Source organism: Papio anubis, chromosome 12 (genome assembly GCF_008728515.1).
Source record: "Papio anubis isolate 15944 chromosome 12, Panubis1.0, whole genome shotgun sequence".
Lineage (NCBI taxonomy): Eukaryota > Metazoa > Chordata > Mammalia > Primates > Cercopithecidae > Papio > Papio anubis.
This window is the reverse complement of record NC_044987.1, coordinates 117,984,736-118,003,730: the sequence shown is the minus strand read 5'-3', so window position 1 is coordinate 118,003,730 and position 18,995 is coordinate 117,984,736. Positions and strand designations below refer to the sequence as shown.

At 50.0% G+C, this 18,995-nt stretch overlaps 1 protein-coding gene across 5 annotated transcripts in view; it reads left to right on the top strand.

Annotated features, from left to right (window-relative positions):
* Window positions 1-18,995, top strand: part of CPT1A (carnitine palmitoyltransferase 1A) — an 81,767-nt gene that overhangs the window by 39,453 nt on the left and 23,319 nt on the right. For all 5 annotated transcript variants that reach the window (XM_031653780.1, XM_031653784.1, XM_031653783.1 and 2 more), the window contains 8 exons: window positions 84-185; window positions 4,813-4,950; window positions 7,230-7,307; window positions 9,572-9,679; window positions 10,937-11,024; window positions 13,235-13,430; window positions 16,359-16,547; window positions 17,566-17,671. In XM_031653780.1, coding sequence (XP_031509640.1) covers window positions 84-185; window positions 4,813-4,950; window positions 7,230-7,307; window positions 9,572-9,679; window positions 10,937-11,024; window positions 13,235-13,430; window positions 16,359-16,547; window positions 17,566-17,671 — 1,005 coding nt within the window. The remainder of the gene's footprint in view (window positions 1-83; window positions 186-4,812; window positions 4,951-7,229; window positions 7,308-9,571; window positions 9,680-10,936; window positions 11,025-13,234; window positions 13,431-16,358; window positions 16,548-17,565; window positions 17,672-18,995) is intronic.

The following is an 18,995-nucleotide window of genomic DNA, read 5'->3' as shown; positions in this document are numbered from 1 at the left end:
GCTTAACTTCTAAGATCAGACAAGAACGGGTGCGTTCAGGGTGGTATGGCAGTAGACTGAAAATATAATTCTCTCTTCTTCAGGGTATGGTCAAGATCTTTTCAGGCCGAAAACCCATGTTGTACAGCTTCCAGACATCGCTGCCTCGCCTGCCGGTCCCGGCTGTCAAAGACACTGTGAACAGGGTAGGTGTGGCTTAGGCTTCACGCTGAAATGTCAGCCATCTGTGGATTAAGGCTTCAGTCTTAATTATGATGAACTAGGTCACCATCATTTGACTCAAGTAGCCTTCAGTGGTGTGCCTGGTAGGGTTCTCATAGGAAGTCTTTTTTTTTTTTTTTTTCCAATGCATCACTGCTGCATCTTAGGTGATTTTTTAAAAGTTTTAAGTTTCATAGAGAAGCTGCTTGGTGCATTTTTTAAAGCTTTATTTTATTTTTATTTTTATTTAATTTTTTTTTTTTTGCGATGGACTCTCCCTCTGTCATCCAGGCTGGAATGCAATGGTGTAATCTCAGCTCACTGCAACCTCCACCTCCTGGGTTCAAGTGATTCTCCTGCCCCAGCCTCCCAAGTAGCTAGAATTACAGGCACCCGCCACCATGCCCGGCTAATTTTTGTATTTTTAGTAGAGACGGGGTTTTGCCATGTTGGCCAGGCTGGTCTCGAACTCCTGACCTCAAGTGATCCACCTGCCTCGGCCTCCCAAAGTTCTGGGATTACAGGCATGAGCCACTGCGCCCGGCCAGTTTTTGCTATTTTACATAATTGCTAAATACAACATTGTATGAAATGATTGCAGTCACTCCCCATTCTTCCCTCCCCCCACCTAGTAACTTCTATTCTACTTTCTGTCTCTGTGGATTTGCCAATCTGAGGGACCTCATATAAGTGGCATCATATCATATTTGTCCTTCTGTGACTAGCTTCTCTCACTCAGCATAATGTCTTCAAGGTTCATCCACATAGCAGCCTGTGTCAGAATTTCCTTCTTTCTTACGGCTGAATAGTATTCCATTGTACGGCTAGACCATATTTTATTTATCCATTCATCTGTTGCTGGGTGGTGAATGTTTTTGATCTGATTGGTGGGGGTCCTCCAGCTGAGGGTGGGGTGATCGTCAGCCTCCAGCTGGTCTGAAGACAGTTGCTTCTTGACACCCCAGGCCCCTAGGGGCAAGGCACTACCTAGAAAGCCTATCATTTCATCCTCAAAACTACTCATTTCTTTTTCTTTTTTTTTGAGACAGGGTCTTGCTCTGTTGCCCGGGCTAGAGTGCAGTGGTGCGATCTTGGCTCACTGCAGCCTTGACCTCCTGGGCTCAGATGATCCTCCCGCTTCAGCCTCCTGAGTAGCTGGGACTACAGGTGCGTGCCACCACACATGGCAATTTTTTTTTTTTTTGAGATAGAGTCTTACTCTGTCACCCAGGCTGGAGTGCAGTGGTGTGATCCTGGCTCACTGCAAGCTCTGCCTCCTGGGTTCACGCCATTCTCCTGCCTCAGCCTCCTGAGTAGCTGGGACTACAGGTGCCCACCACCACACCGGGCTAATTTTTTTGCATTTTTAGTAGAGACGGGGTTTCACCATGTTAGCCAGGATGGTCTCGATCTCCTGACCTTGTGATCCCCCTGCCTTGGCCTCCCAAAGTGCTGGGATTACAGGCGTGAGCCACCATGCCTGGCCCTATTTTTTTTTTTTTTTTTTGTGGAGAGGGAGTTTCACTATCTTGTCCAGGCTGGCGTTGAACTCCTGGGCTCAAGTGATCTACCTGCTTTGGTCTTTTTTTTTTTTTTCTTTAATTGAACAAAAGGGGAGGGAGCAGTTCCATTTCTTTCTTTTTGAAAAAATTATGGTAAAATGTGCACAACATGAATTGTACTGTTTTAACCATTTTCAAGTGTACGGTTCAGGGGCACTAAGTACATTTATAATGCCACGCAGCCCTCACTGCTGTCTCATTCCAGGACCTTTCATCACCCAGAAGCTCATAGCCACTAAGCAGTCACTCCCTGTCCTTCTACTTCCCTCTCCCAGCCCCTCGGAACCACTAATCTCCTGTTTGTCTCTGTGGATTTGCCTGTTCTGGACATTTCACATAAATGGAATCATGTGGCCTTTTGTGACTGGCATGTCGTTAAGGTTCACCTGTGTTGTAGCGTGGATGAACTTCATCCCTTTTTGTGACTGAATAATATTCCGTTGTATGGAAGGACCACAGTGTATTGACCTGTTCACCCGCCGTTGGGGACATAGCCAGGAGCGGAATTGCTGAGTCGTGGGAATTCCGTGGTAACTCGTTGAGGAACCACCAGACCCTCACGCAGCTCCACCATTTTGCATTCTAACCAGCAGTGCATGGGTGCTTTCGTTTTTGCACATCCTGGGACCCCATTTTAAAAACTAGAATAAGCAGAAACTTCTCGGGGTAAGGGTTTGAATCCAGGATTGGTTACTGAGTCCCTGAGGGTTTGAATCCAGCCTTGGTTATTGAGTCCCTGTTAGCCTTGGTAAGTTTCTTCCCATCTCTGCTCTTTTTTTTGTTGTTGTTGTTTTTGTTTTTGCTCTGTCACCCAGGTTAGGGTGCAGTGGTGTGATCTCAGCTCACTGCAGCCTCCATCTCCCAGGTTCAAACAATTCTCCTGTCTCAGTCACCTGAGTAGCTGGAATTACAGGTGTGTGTCACCACACCTCGCTTATTTTTGTATTTTTAGTAGAGACAGGATTTCACTATGTTGGCCAGGCTGGTCTCAAAACTCCTGACCTCAAGTGATCCGCCCACCTCGGCCTCCAAAAGTACTGGAATTACAGGTGCAAGCCACCGTGGCTGGCCTACCCCATCTCTCCTCTTCTGTACCCACACTTGCGAATCAGGGCTGACAACGGCCCCTGTTCCACTGGCAGGGTGGGGTGAGGGTGAGATGCTTGACCTTCAGTGACCTCTGTCTATGTTGCGTAGCTCAGGGTTCCACTTCAGCTCATTCAGGGCATGATTTTCTGTCTCATTAACGGGCATTTTACTTTGAATAAGCCTCAATATGCTTGACAACTGTTCCACGCCCTTTCTGTGGGAGACAGAGTCTCACTCTCTTGCCCGGGCTGGAATGCAGTGACACCGTCCTAGCTCACTGCAGCCTTGAATTCCTGGCCCAAGTGATCCTCCTGCCTTAGCCTCCCAAGTAGTTGGGGCCACAGGTGTGCACCACTATGCCTGCAAATATTTTTTTGTAGAGATGGGGTCTTGCCATGTTGCCCAGACTGGTCTTGAACTCCTGGGCTCAAACAGTCCTCCTGATTCAGCCTCCCAAAGTGCTGGGGTTACAGTCATGAGCCACCATACCTGGCCACAGCTGGCCCTTGTAAGGGAGTGGGGTCTTACTTTCCAACGTACAGGGAGGGACCCTAAAGAGATTACTGTTTCACCAAGACTTTGGTTTTTACAGCAGACAACTTGTTGGATTAAAATATTTCATGGCAAATTGTGGGGTTAGCAACAGTTTTTACTTTTTGTTGCTGTTGTTGGGGGAGACAGCGTCTCGCCCAGGCTGGAATGCAGTGGTGTGATCATGGCTCACTGCAGCTTTGAACTCCTAGGCTCAAGTGATCCTCCCACCTCGGCCTTCCAAGTAGCTGGGACCACAGACATGTGCCGCCACGCCCAGCTAATTTTTGTATTTTTTTTTTTTTTTTTTTGCAGAGACGGGGTCTCACTCTGTTGCCCAGGCTGGTCTTGAACTGGTCAAGATTGCTTGGGCTCAAGCACTCTTCACATGTCAGCTTCTCAAAGTGCTGGGATTACAGGTGTGAGCTACCGCACCTGACCAGTGTCACTTTCTGTAAGAGCTTGCTTAGGTGTGTAGCAGAAGCTTTTGAGTGTCTTTTTAAACAATTGCTCTCTGTGTTTCCATCTCTGAGCATTTGTTCAACCAAAGTAGCACATGTAAAAGGATGAGGTGGGGTGGAGGCTGAAAACCCTGAACCTGAGGCCCTGGCCTTGGCCTGGTTCTGAGACCTATTCCAGCCCCTCCTTCCCATCCTGCTGCCTGAGCACCTGCCCAGCCCCAGCACCTAGCTCTCAGCATGACTCTGCCCCATCTCGTAGTCACCATCACAGGTCATCAAAGCTTAAGTCAGAACAGCTCTTTTATTAAGGGCCAAATAATACATAAGAGACATTCTTGAAATTTCCTTGTTAACTTTTCTTGTCAATTCTAGAATTTATTTTAAATTCTAAAAATTTAATGGTGGCTTTCTGGTGATGCAGGATTTGGGACACTTTTAAAACTAATAAAGGAAGAAAAAGTTTAATTGTTAAATTATTGTTACCCTATGACACCATTTAGCATTGAAGGGAGTTAACCTGTCTAAGGACTGCTAAGACCAACTTGGGGGAAGAGTCTAAACTTTTTTTTTTTGAGAGAGGGTCTCACCCTGTTGCCCAGGCTGAGGTGCAGTGGTGTGATCATGGCTCACTGCAGCCTCGACCTTCTGGGCTCAAGTGATCCTCCCACCTCAACCCCTCACATATCCGGGACCACAGACATGCACCACCATGCCCAGCTAATTTTTGTCTTGTTTTTTGTAGAGATGGGGTTTCACCATATTGCCTAGGCTGGTCTTGAACTCCTGAGCTCAAGCAATCCACTGGCCTTGACCTCCCAAAATGCTGGGATTACAAGCATGAGCCACCATGCCCAGCCTAAAACCTCTTCAATGTGTTAGAACTTCTCCTAAGGCACAGGTGAGGCAACCATAGGCTTTGATTAATGTGTTTTAACTTGGGTGATTTTTTTTTTCCCCGATAATCCCAGTATCTAGAGTCGGTGAGGCCTCTTATGAAGGAAGAAGACTTCAAACGGATGACGGCACTTGCTCAAGACTTTGCTGTCAGTCTTGGACCAAGACTACAGTGGTATTTGAAGTTAAAATCCTGGTGGGCTACAAATTACGTAAGTCTGTGTACCCAGTTTTTCTTGATGAAATTTTTCTGTATGAAGATGCTAATTCTGAGGGACAGGGATAACAGGGCTGAAACGACAGCTGTGATTAGCCAAAATCATACCTTAGGAAGTTCCAGCTATGGTTTACCTGCATGCAGCATGGGGTGTGTGTATTAGGACTGACGTGTAGTTACAGTGACAGTTTCTTGGTTTTTGGATTTTTTGTAGAGACAGGGTCTCACTATGTTGACCAGGCTGGTCTCAAACTCCTGGGCTCAAGTGATCTTCCCACCTTGGCCTCCCAAAGTGCTGGGATCACAGGCATGAGCCACCACACCCAGCCTACAGTGACAGTTTTACCCCGAGTGCAGGTGCATCATCGCAATGCTGTGTTTTGCACACAGGAGCCCTCTCCCTCTCCCTCTTCCCCGGGGATTCCTCTTGTGAGCTGTTTCTCCTGCAGCAGTGCCATGCTGCCCCAGACACCTGCTCCTATCCTCCTCTTTAGTTTATTTTTATTCCAAGGCATCCTTCCCGAGCTCGCTGGTGGATGCAGGGATGGTGTGGGATGCTTGCTGGGATTGAGTGTGGCCAGTGGTCCCAGGAGCATCTCCTCCAACCAAGTGTCTTAGCTGGCGCCCTGTATGTGGGGAGCTGGCTGGGCTTCCATGTGCTGGGAGGGTGAGAGCAGGCCTCTGGCAGACGAAGCAAGGGAGGGAGTGTAGCTTTGAGGAACAACTAACACGGAAGAGGAGGTGTCCCAAGTGACCCTGACAGAACCAGCAGGTGGTGCAGAAGTCACATCGTGGGTGGATGGGCAGTGCCTGGAGGAGTCTCTTGAGCCTCAGGGGTCCGGGCATGTTCGCTGGCTGCACGGGTGTGCTGGACTGGTAAACATCAGCTCTCTGCACAGCTCCGCACACAAGACCGTTGCATGGCCACTGTTCTGTAGTTACGTGTGTTTCAGCACAAAGCTGAAAAGGAAGCCATCTCTGGGTCCAGCAGGCTGTGAAGGGACAGCAGCTGTGAGGTGGCTGGGGGGCACTGCCCCTGGGTAGCTTCAGGATGCATGTGCCAGGGAACAGGGACCACACCTGTGGAACGCCGGGTTAGTGCCACGGACTAGACTGAAGCGGTGGCTTCTTCAGGGAGACCTGGGAAGCAGGAAGACGAGAAGCAGTCTGTGGAGCAATTTTGCATAACATTGGTTTTTGTTGTTGTTGTTTTCTTTTCTTTTCTTTTTGAGATGGAGCCTCGCCCTGTCGCCCAGGCTGGAGTACAGTGGTGCGATCCCCCCTTACTGCAAACTCCGCCTCCCAGGTTCAAGTGATTCTCCTGCCTCAGCCTGCTGAGTAGCTGGGATTACAGGCGCCCGCCACTATGCCCAGCTAATTTTTGTATTTTTAGTAGAGGTGGAGTTTCATCATGTTGGCCAGGCAGGTCCGGAACTCCTCACCTCAAGTGATCAGCCCGCCTCAGTCTCCCAAAATGCTGGGATTACAGGCGTGAGCCACTGCACCTGGCCTTTGTTTCTGTTTTCTTTTATTTGAGAAAAGGTCTTGCTCTGTTGCCCAGGCTGGAATGCAGTGGCACAATCATAGCTCACTGTTGCCTCGAACCCCTGGGCTCAAGTGACCCTCCTGCCTTAGCCTCCCAAGTAGCTGAGACTCCAGGCATGAGCCACCACACCTGGCTGATTTCTTACATTTTTTTTGGAGAGATGGAAGCTTGCAATGTTGCCCAGGCTGGCTTCAAACTCCTGGCATCAAGCGATCCTCCTGTCTCGGCCTCCCAAAGTGCTGAGATTACAGGTGTGAGCCACCATGCCCAGCCCACAGTATTGGTTTTTAGAACATGTTAGCAGTCAAACATTTAGGATTTACTTTCCATCTGGTCTTTTAAACATTTTTAAAATTTTTATTTTATTTATTATTTTTATTTTGAATGTAGAGCTAGAGCCTCGCTATGTTGTCTAGCCTGGTCTCGAACTCCTCGACTCAAGCAATCCTCCCACTTCGGCTTTTTTTTCCCTTTTGAACCATCTACAGAATGAAGGTGATGTACCTTCTTTCTGCTCGTCTCAACTTAAAAAGAACACTTTTCGTTTCCCACGGTGTCGCATTCCGTCTGGTTAGGACTGTGTTCCCTGTTCTGGAATGGCCCCCGTTAGATGCCAAAATGTCTGCCAAAAGCACTGCCTGCCCTTCCCCGTGGCTCTGGGCTGCTGCCAGGGAGCCTGCCTGGCCCCTGCTGAGCCTGCGGGTTTGTCTGGTGTTTGCGCCCACTAGGTGAGCGACTGGTGGGAGGAGTACATCTACCTCCGAGGACGAGGGCCGCTCATGGTGAACAGCAACTACTATGCCATGGTGAGTGCCCCCGCCCGGGCTGCTGTCTGGCGAGGACGGTGGGGCGGCGGGTCTGTCCACAGAGGTGGCGTCTTCACAGGCCTGTGGACGGCCTGGGAAAGCTCTGGGGACTGGCTCATGCTCCTCTCTGTCCTGCTTCCAGGCTGGAGAACCCTGTGAATACCCTTCAGTATTAGCCTAGTGGCCCAGGGTGCTCTGCTACTGCAGGGGGATTTGGGCTGCAAAAATAAGTTTCTGGCAAACAGGAATTCCTCACTGTGCTATACCTGTCCTGCTGTTTTTTTGTTTCGTTTTGTTTTGTTTTGAGATGGAGCTTTGCTCTTGTCCACCAGGCTGGAGTACAATGGCACGATCTTGGCTCACTGCAGCCTCCGCCTCCCAGGTTCAAGTGATTCTCCTGCCTCAGCCTCCCGAGTAGCTGGGATTACAGGTGCCCGCCAACATGCCCGGCTAATTTTTGTATTTTTAGTAGAGACGGGGTTTCACCATGTTAGCCAGGCTGGCCTCGAACTCCTGACGTCACGTGATCCGCCAGCTTCAGCCTCCCTAAGTGCTGGGATTACAGGTGTGAGCCACCGTGCCCAGCCTGTCCTGCTGTTTTTATGACTTAGCACTGGAAGTTAGTGCCACAGCGGCCTTAAGATCCCTGCAGAACCCCTAGAGCTCAGGGACAGTGGGTTGGCCAAGATCCTGCCACCAGTGCACTACACTTCACCCTACTGTTTTCTGAGACGCCAAAGGGGTGTGCATCCATGGTAGTTTCTGGTTTCCTGGGCTTTGTCTTTCAAAGCATGGATGGTGGCCGGGCGCGGTGGCTCATGCCTGTAATCCCAGCACTTTGGGAGGCCGAGGTGGGCGGATCACAAGGTCAGGAGATCCAGACCACGGTGAAACCCTGTCTCTACTAAAAATACAAAAAATTAGCCGGGCGCGGTGGCGGGCGCCTGTAGTCCCAGCTACTCAGGAGGCTGAGGCAGGAGAATGGCATGAACCCGGGAGGCGGAGCTTGCAGTGAGCCGAGATCGTGCCACTGCACTCCAGCCTGGGCGACAGAGCGAGACTCAAAAAAAAAAAAAAAAAAAAAACAAAGCATGGATGGTTAGAAGGCCCCTCAATTTGGGTTCTCGACCACTGCTTTAATAACTGGCAAATAGAACTCTTCTCTTTCCTTTTCCTTCCATTCCTTCACTTCCTTTTATTTTTTTCCCTCATTTATTTTTTATCATTTACTTTTTCTTTTTTTTCCCTTTTTTTTTTTTTTTTTGAGATGGAGTCTTGCTCTGTCGCCGAGGCGGGAGTACAGTGGTACAATTCATCTCACTGCAGCCTCTCCCTCCCCGGTTCCAGCGATTCTCCTGCCTCAGCCTCCCGAGTAGCTGGGATTACAGGCACCTGCCACAACGCCTGGCTAATTTTTGTATTTTTAGTAGAAACGGGACTTCGCCATGTTGGGCAGTCTCATCTCAAACTCCTGACCTCAGGTGATCCATGCGGCTCAGCCTCCCAAAGTGCTGGGAGTACAGGCGTGAGCCACCACACCCGGCCTATCATTTGCTTTTTCTTTCTGTTTTTCTTCGTTTCAAAATTTTCCTTTCTTTTTCTCTTAACTTTTTTTCCCCCATCTGAAATAATCTCAGACTGAAAGAAAAACCGTCAGTGTAGTCTGTAGAACTTCTTTTCCTGCTCTATTTGGAAGTGAGCTGTTTATCTGACGCCCTTTCCCCCAGGAGACCTGTGTTCATTTCCTACAAACAGAGGCACTTTCTACATCACTGGGGACATGGTGTGGACATAGACTCTTCCAAAATGTAGGTTAGACCTGTGTTCCTTGGCCTTTTCTTCCAATTGTGGAAAATGTAGACATTTAGAACAGGGTCTCAAAATTTAGAAAGCTGCAGGCACAGCTCTATATAAACAATCATTTCAGCCTTTCATTGTGTCTCATCCAAAAAACTTCCTGATTGTCTAATTGCTCCCCGACTAATTTTTGCTTTCCTTTCTCTGTGTTATATGAGGGTATTTGGTGCGAATAGTTATCTTTAACAGCCCAAGAGTTTTGGAGGACTTCCGTTCTCATAAAACATTTACAAAGTAAAAGACAGAATGTAGAAAATCAAACTACTATTTATTTTGTAGCATTGCAGATGTAACTGAATACATCTCTGGAAATATTTTGACAGCGTGCAGGATGTGCTGTGATGTATTTAAATTTGCTTATCTTTCCCTATGCAAATTCTCTCCATGTCACCTTTTTCGCTTTTCAGGATCTGCTGTATGTCCTTCCAACTCACATTCAGGCAGCAAGAGCCGGCAACACCGTCCACGCCATCCTGCTTTACAGGCGCAAACTGGACCGGGAGGAAATCAAACCAGTAGGCACACAAATTGCTTTAAAAAAATTCTTTTCAAACAGCTTAACAGAGGTATAATTGACGTATTGCACATGTTTAAACTATACAGTTTGTGGCCGGGCACAGTGTCTCACGCCTGTAATCCTGGCACTTTGGGAGGCCAAAGCAGGCAGATCATCTGAGGTTAGCAGTTGAAGACCAGCCTGGCCAACACAGTGAAACCCCATCTCTACTAAAAATACAAAAATTAGCTGGGCATGGTGGCACGTGCCTGTAATTCCAGCTACTTGGGAGGCCAATGCAGGAGAATCGCTTGAACCTGGGAAGCAGAGGTTGCAGCAAGCTGAGATTACGCCATTGCACTCCAGCCTGGGTGATAAGAGCGAAACTCCGTCTCAAAAAAAAAAAGAAAAATTAAAAAATAAAGTGGAGAGTTTGATAACTTCTGACGTGTGTATATTGATGCATCTGAGAAACCATCATCACTGCAGTCAGGATGGTGAATACATCAGTCAACCCAAAACCCCTCTGCCCTTTGTCATCTCTCCCTCCCACCTGGTCCTGGACCCCCAGTCTACTGTCTGTCACTCTAGATTAGTTTGTAATTTTTAAAGCTTTATGTAAGTGGAATCATACAGTATGCACTCTTTTTTTCTAAATTCTAGTTTCTTTCACTGAGCCTAATTATTTTGAGATTTAATTCTACTTGTGTCTCCTAAATGAATATACATCTGTTGTACTTTAGTTCTGTAATCTGCCCTTCAAAGAAGCCCTTGTTGTTTTTGAACTAATACTAGCTGGTGGGTTGCTTGTAAGAAACAAGACTTTTCTTCCTGAAATATTTCTTTGGTTTTAAGTGTCAGTTGTAAATAATTGATTAGAATGTGTTATTTAGGATTTTACTGTGCAAGAAGTTGCACCCTGGCATGGTTTAATGAGTCCCCCAACGAATCATTCCAGGGAGCCATTGGAAAAGAGGAAGTCAAACCAAGCAATCTGCACAGAAAACACATTTAGTATTTCCACGTGGTCTTAACTTGCTGCTTTTCTCTCTCTCTCTCTCTTTTTTTTTTTTTTGTATTTTTAGTAGAGACAGGGTTTCACCGTGTTAGCCAGGATGGTCTCAATCTCCTGACCTCGTGATCCGCCCGCCTCGGCCTCCCAAAGTGCTGGGATTACAGGCGTGAGCCACCGCGCCCGGCCAACTTGCTGCTTTTCTTCTGTGGGATTTTCTTCTGTGGGATTCTTCTGTTGGTTTGAAATGTACTTTTGTTACAGATCCGTCTTTTGGGATCCACGATTCCACTCTGCTCCGCTCAGTGGGAGCGAATGTTTAACACTTCCCGGATCCCAGGAGAGGAGACAGGTGAGTGAAGCTTCTTCGGGGCTCCCTGTGGAATCGGCACTTTCCATCCCTGTGCTCAGAATCAGGAAGTGTCAAAGGGGCCAAATTGACTTTTGCTGACCCTTCCTGAGACTGTAGGCTGGTGAACATTCCTTCTGCTGAATTCCCTTTGTCTTTCTTAGGCCTGGACACTGTTGTTGACTTATTTCCAGATTTTAATTTCTCTCTGGTTGAAGACTGCCAACTGTCTTATAGAGTGTTTGATTGATTGATTGATTGATTTTGAGATGAGGTCGGTCTCTGCCACCTGGGCTGTAGTGCAGTGACATGATCACGGCTCACTTCAGCCTCCACATCCTGAGCTCAAGGAATCCTTCCATCTTAGCCTCCCCAGTAGCTGGGACCACAGGCACATGCATCATGCCTGGCTAATTTTTGCATTTTTTATAGACATGAGGTTTTGCCGTGTTGCCCAGGCTGGTCTCAAACTCCTGGACTCACGCCCAGCTGAGTGTTTTTTTCCTGAGTCTGAGTTCCTCAGGGGCATTTTGCTCCGGCTCACAGGCAGGGTTTGTGGTGGAACGCACACTGGGTCGTGCTCCAGAAGGTCAATTTGTGTTCCAGACACTCCCGTATCAGCTGCCTGACCTGGGCAGGGTGGCCACATAAGCTACCGTCCAAATCGGGACATCCTTGAGAATGACAGGGAAGGGAGAACGGGCACCATGGGGACCATCCAGGCCAGGCACGGGCCCAGGCTGTGCCGTCCATGGACTCCATTTCCCCCATTTCCCCAGGTGCCTGTGAATGGGGAACTACCCAGAGACACTTGATGAGCTAGAGCCCAAAACCACCATGGCAGGCCTGTATGATGGGCAGGCCTCAGGGCTGCTTGGGAAGCTGGCTGGAAAGGGCCAGAGCTGACCCGGAGCTTTGAGTGTCTTGTTGCAGCCCAGTCCTTCTAGACCAAGCCCCAGTTAGTAGTGTGCACTGTGGTGGTCGTTGGGGAGCCTTTGCTGTAGCCTTGCACAAAAGCTGGTCTCTGGGCTTTCCTAAGCAGATTCTCCCCTTTCCTCTGGTCCTGCCTTCAGAGGTTCTCTAAAAACCCATCCTGGCCAGGCGCAGTGGCTCACACCTGTAATCCCAGCACTTTGGGAGGCCGAGGTAGGTGGATCACCTGAGGTCAGGAGTTCAAGACCAGCCTGACCCACTAGACGATCTGCCTTGATCAGCTGTCACTGTGCGTCCCCACTGAGCAGTGCTTAAGAGGACTTGATACATATTCGTGGAGTGAATGTACTTCATCACATTTCTGTGGCGTTGAAGCTTACTGAGGATCTTACATTACTCTGTTTTAGTAGTTTTTACGGAATGGCTTGGTTTCATAATTTTCCACTTCCTTTCTCAGAGCATTTCTCGGGTTCGCAGAAACAATTCTCAGAATGTTTCTCAGAGTAGTTTCTAAGTTGCCCTATTGTCATTAATTAATAAAAAGTTACTACACTGATCCAGTGCCTACTTTATATGAGCTTTATGGATATCATCTCTTAATTCTTGCACAGCGCACATGGGGAACATATGATCTCCATTTTACAGAGAGGCTTAGGGAGGACTGGGCAATTTCTTTTTTTTTAGTGATAATATTCCATTTTGCTCAGCATGCTTTTTTTTTTTTTTTCCTGAGACGGAGTCTCACTCTGTTACCCAGGCTGGAGTGTAGTGGCGTGATCTCAGCTCATTGCAACCTCCACCTCCTGGGTTCAAGCGATTCTCCTGCCTCAGCCTCCCAAGTAGCTGGGAATACAGGTGCACGCCACCACACCTGGCTAATTTTTGTATTTTTAGTAGAGGCGAGGTTTCACCATGTTGACCAGGCTGATCTCGAACTCCTGACCTCATATGATCCTCTCACCTCACCCAAAGTGCTGGGATTACAGGCATGAGCCACCGCTCCCAGCCTCCCACTGCGCCTGGCCTCAGGTAATTTGTTTGAGGTCATAATCTAATGAGTGACCAAGCTGAGCTCAGAAGTCAGGCCTATCCGATCCAGAGCTTTAACTCCATGCTGTCCTTAATCATTTAAAACGTCTTGAGGAATAGGCTCTTGAGGCTGCCTGGAGGGACGCAGAGCAGGGACTCCCATGGCCTTTAAAGAGTCAGGATACGGTTGTCTCAGCACGCGGTGAACTTGGGACTCTTGGTTTTGTGTCTCCAACCTGCGGCCGGCTCAGACACCATCCAGCACATGAGAGACAGCAAGCACATCGTCGTGTACCATCGAGGGCGCTACTTCAAGGTCTGGCTCTACCACGACGGGCGGCTGCTGAAGCCCCGGGAGATGGAGCAGCAGATGCAGAGGATCCTGGACAATACCTCGGAGCCTCAGCCTGGGGAGGCCAGGCTGGCAGCCCTCACCGCAGGAGACAGGTGCGCGGCCCAGGTCCCTCGTCCTGTTTTGAGGGGTGGTGGAGGCACTCCTCCTCACTGGGGCCCATCCCCGTCGGGGCCTGTGGGAACACTGGTATGGGGCTCCCCACCTCAGCTCCGTTTTGCTCTGGGGTCTCCCGGCTCAGTGGGTCTCAAGAGCAGTGGGGACATGGGGGGGAGTCCCTGGCCACTCCTGTGTGTGTGTCAGGCAAACGTGTGTGGAAACACTCCAGAGTCCAGGACGGGGAGAAGTGAGGACTAGAATTAGGCTTGCTTTTTTTTTTTTTTTTTTTGAGAGGCAGTCTCACTCTGTTGCCTAGGCTGGAGTGCAGCGGCGCTATCTCAGCTTACAGCAACCAGCAACCTCTGCCTCCCGGGTTCAAGCAATTCTCCTGCCTCAGCCCCCCCGAGTAGCTGGGAGTGCACCACCACGCCCGGCTGATTTTTATATTTTTAGTAGAGATAGGGTTTCACCATGTTGGCCAGGCTGGTCTCAAACTCCCGACCTCAAGTGATCCATCCACCTTGGCCTCCGAAAGTGCTGCGATTACCGGCATGAGCCACACGCCTGGCCAGAATTAGCCTTTCTTACGGGGCTGTGGGCATAGTTATTAATTTAGGAAACAGGACAAATTGAAATCAACGCCCCTGTGTTAGTTACATTTCCTTGCCTCAGTGAAAAAGAATCAGGCTGGGTGCAGTGGCTCATGCCTATAATTCCAGTGCTTTAGGATACCAAGGCAGGAGAGTCACTTGAGCCTAGGGGTTTGAGACCAGCCTGGGCAACAGAGTGAGACCCCATCTCACAAAAAATTAGCCAGGCTTGGTGGTGCGTGCCTGTAGTCCCAGCTAGTCAGGAGGCTAAGGCAGGAGGATTGCTTGAGCCCAGGAAGTTGAAGCTGCAGTAAGCCATGATCGAGGCACTGCACTCCAGCCTGGGTGACAGAGTGAGACCTTGTCTCAAAAAATAAAACAGAAAGAGAATCAGCCAAGCCTGGTTTTCTCGAGGGTGTGGTGTGTGATGTGTAGTAGGGTTTCTCACCTCAGCACTGCGCATGCTTAGCGCCGGGTACCTCTTTGTGGGGGGCACTGCCCTGTGCAGCATCAGATGCTGAGCGGCAGCCCCGGCCTCTGTCCACCAGCTGCCAGTAGCAACCTGTGTGACAACCAGAAGTGTCGCAGACATTGCCCAGCATCTGGGGGACACTGTTGTCCCCGGCTGAGAGCTGCCGCATTCTAGCAGTGTGACAACTGCTCTGGGAGTAAGGCGGGAGGGGCAGGTGTCGGGGCCCCTTCTGCAAAGATCAGGAGAGGCTCTGTGCTGCGTGCAGGGGCCGCAGGTGGGCTGTGTGTCTCGCAGAGGGTGGGAGCGGACCAGGACAGTGGGTGTCCAGGGGGTGGAGCGGCATGCCCTGGGGCAGCAGAGCAAGCAGGAGCTGTGGAGTGGGCTGGAGGGCTGGGCCACGGTGCCAGGCTGGGGAGGGTCCCAGGCACCCAACCATATTGGAGCTTGATTCTGCGACTAGGGGCCACTTCAGGTGGTGTAGGGTGGGGTGGGCCGGGGGGCATACGTAGGTTAATGCAGGAGATTCTTCTGGTTGGGCAGGGAGGAGGGGCCTTGGACACAGGGATACTTTTCGGTGGCCCAAGTAGTGAGGTCCTGAAAGAGGGCCAGGCCCGAGTGCAGGAGAGGGATGGGGAAGGATGTGTGCAGGGAAGCTGGCGTTGTTCGTTGTCCACCGTGGTGCTGACAGGCTGGAAAGAGCGGCGGCAGGAGATGCGTCTCAGGTGAAGATGCGCTCGCCCGGTGGGCTCCTCCGAGAGCCTGGAATCCCCAGCGGAGGAGACGTGGGGAGCCTGAGCAGGCGCTGTGGGGCCTGGGCTCCCTGTGGGTCTGTAGGTGCCTCAATCCTGATGCCCCCTCTGGATAGGACCAGACCAGCATCTTACCCATGGGAGTCCTTCACAAGAAGGGCTCCATACATGCCGGCCACCATCACCGTCACCTTTGTCCCCCTGGCAGGGTGTGCACTGGGGCCTGATGTGTTTCTAGGCTTATTGGCCCTGTGGGCCGCCGTATCCAAGCACTTGTAGAGAGAAGACGGTGGGGAGAGAGCCAGATGGCCCCGATCTGGAAGGGTGGGCAGTGGCAGAGGGCCCTGGAGGAGCTGGAGTGAGAGGGACCCAGGAGCATTCAAGGAAGCCCAGCTGGTGGGGTCTTCCAAGAAGGAAGTAGGCATCACATCAGTTCTGTGTATTCCAAATAAGACGGGCACGGAGACCTTGTGGAGGGATCACATGGGCATCTGTGGCATGCACTTGGGGGCTGATGACCTGGGTTCCAATTCTGCCTCAAAATAGCTGTGACCTAATCTTTCCGTGCTTCAGTTTTCTCATCTGAAAAATGGGTACAGTAGCATTGAGAAGATCAGTGAGTTGGTACACAGAAAAGGTTTGGAGCAGAGCCTGGCATGAGGGACACACTCTTACGCATTTACCGTGACCTGGGCTGCCGGAACTTACCTAGGGTGGTTCCTGTGGAGGGGAGGGAGGGCGTGTCGGGGAGCATGGGCGTGTCGGGGAGCATGGGCGTGTCAGGGAGCATGGGGCATGGTGATCTGGGTCTGCTGCTTCCTGGCGGCTTTGCCCACAGGGCCAGCCTGCAATCTGGCTGTTCATTTAGCCAGCATTTATTGAACAAAAATTACCCACTGCTCCCTGTGCTGTGGTCTGGAGACCAGGAGAAGGTGAGAATCTTTCCAACAAACAGTCTCAGATGGGGAACATCGTCAAAATGGAGTTTTCCTTCGAGAAATTCTGAAACACTGCAAAGGTTTGATTGTGTCATTTCAAACATCACGTGCCAGTAGACATCGCTCCATGGCTGCAGGTCCGGCTGCCTTTAATCATATTTCATCTTCACTGCAGAGTTCCCTGGGCCAGGTGTCGCCAGGCGTATTTTGGACGGGGGAAAAATAAACAGTCTCTTGATGCAGTGGAGAAGGCAGCGTTCTTCGTGACGTTAGATGAAAGTGAACAAGGATACAGAACGGAAGACCCAGATACATCGATGGACAGCTACGCCAAGTCTCTACTACATGGCCAATGTTATGACAGGTACCGTCCTTACTTTCTGAGAGATGGGAGTTTGCCCATGAGCTTGGAAGAAATACCCTATGTGCCTGACACTCACCCCTAAGTATCTATAATGCTAAGGAAGAAGATGGCATAAAAATATAACCTTCAGTTTTATTTTATTTATTTATTTTTGAAATGGAGTCTTGCTCTGTCACCCAGGCTGGAGTGCAGTGGCTTGATCTCAGCTCACTGCAACCTCCACCTCCCGGGTTCAAGCGATTCTCCTCCTTCAGCCTCCCAAGTAGCTGGGATTACAGGCGTGTGCTGCCACACCCAGCTAATTTTTGTATTTTTAGTAGAGACAGGATTTCACCATGTTGGCCAGGCTGGTTATGAACTCCTGATCTCAAGTGATCCACCCACCTCAGCCTCTCTAAAGTGCTGGGATTACAGACATGAGCCACTGCGCCTGGCCAACCTTCAGTTTTCTTCCCTCCGCCAAAACTGTCACACACACACAGCTTAAGCTGCAAATCTGAGATTCCCTCCTCTGTGCATGACTACCTTTGTTTGGAGATGCTCATGAGATGCAGGGCTGCCAGGTCCCTGGACTCAGGCAGGGGATAGTGGCAAACAGGGCTGGGCACAGGGTTAGGCCAGGGTGTTGGCACGTGGCTATCTCAGGTCCTCTTTTCCTTATCTGTAAAGTGTTGACCAGCCCCCTGCAGGGTGGGGCCAAGGATTGGCTAATGAAGGGGTCTCGTGCCCACGGGAAGAGCCTCCCACCTCTCCCCAGTTGCCTTGTGATAATAACAGGTCCTGACTTCAGGCTCCCAGGATATAAGCACTCATCTTTGTGTCTGGGACAGGGAAGAAATGAGGGATTCAGTGTCCCATCTGTACTTTCATCCTCACTCCAGAGACCGAGGAGCCGCTCCCTGTTAGAGGGGCAAATGCAAAGTAAATTAGTCCATCCAGGATGAAGCAGAGAGGTGCAGTGTCTCCTCATTTTTGCCTCGTTGAACACTTAAGTTCCACATATGTGTGTTTCACATAGGTGGTTTGACAAGTCGTTCACGTTTGTTGTCTTCAAAAACGGGAAGATAGGCATCAACGCGGAGCACTCCTGGGCAGACGCACCGATCATGGCCCACCTTTGGGAGGTGAGTTTTCGCACTTTTCACTTGAATGTAGAAGTTGCTTTTGAAAATCCAAACCTGGCCAGGCGCGGTGGCTCACGCCTGTAATCCCAGCACTTTGGGAGGTCGAGGCGGGCGGATCACGAGGTCAGGAGAATGAGACCATCCTGGCTAACACGGTGAAACCCCATCTCCACTAAAAATACAAAAATTACTGGGCGTGGTGGCGGGCGCCTGTAGTCCCAGCTACTCAGGAGGCTGAGGCAGGAGAATGGTGTGAACCCGGGAGACAGAGGTTGCAGTGAGCCGAGATCGTACCACTGTGCTCCAGCCTGGGCGAAAGAGCGAGACTCCATCTCAAAAAAAAAAAAAAAAAATTAGTAGTAAACTTGTGAAGACATCATAATGTATGACCTTCTTATTTCTTTAAACTTCTGTGAATGTTTTGAATCTTGACTTTTTTTTTTTTTTTTTTTGAGATGGAGTCTTGCTCTGTCACCCAGGCTGGAGTCGGGACCATAGGCAGCTGGATCACACAGGGTACATTTATCAAGTAGAGAAATCTACTGGATATTTACAGCTCAGGCTTGTTTTTTAAAGTTCTCCAGATAAGGATAAAGGGATTTTGTCTTAGACCAGGGTGGCCACATAGAAGTAGTGGTGTTTGGCTGTTAGCGTCCAGCAGACAGGATGGCCTGACTCCAGGGGCCCCTGGCTGGGGGCTCATGTGATCCAGACACAGATGGGGACTGACCTAGTCTTGTGTGTAGGCCCAGTGCAGTCCCTTAAAGACAGATCTAGTCAAACTTGAGTCTGTCTGTTCTTGTTCTGTTTTTGTTTTTTATTTTTTGAGACAGGGTCTTGCTTTGCTGCCCAGGCTGGAGAGCAGTGGCGCAATCTCAGCTCACTGCAACCTCCAACTCCTGGGTTCAAGTGATTTTCCCAACTCAGCCTTCCGAGTAGCTGGGACCACAGGTGTGCGCCACCACGCCCAGCTAATTTTTGTATTTTTTGTAGAGACGGAGTTTTGCCACGTTGCCCAGGCTGATCTCGAACTCCTGGCTTCAAACAATCTGCCTGCCTTGGCCTTCCAAAGTGCTGGGATTACAAACACGAGCCACCGCACCCGGTCTTGCTCTTGATTTATTTCTGATGTTTCTGTGTCAGGCTCTCCTGGAGCTCTGACCCAGAGCAGGTGGAACTTGATCAAGTCTGTTCCTTCGCTGGCTCAGGTCAGCCTGGATTGTGACCCTCACATATTAGCGGCACCTTCCACGCGCCCTGCCCCCTCGCCAGCCGACAGTTACCCCGACCTTGTGGTGGTGTTTTTACCTCCCTCACTAGAATG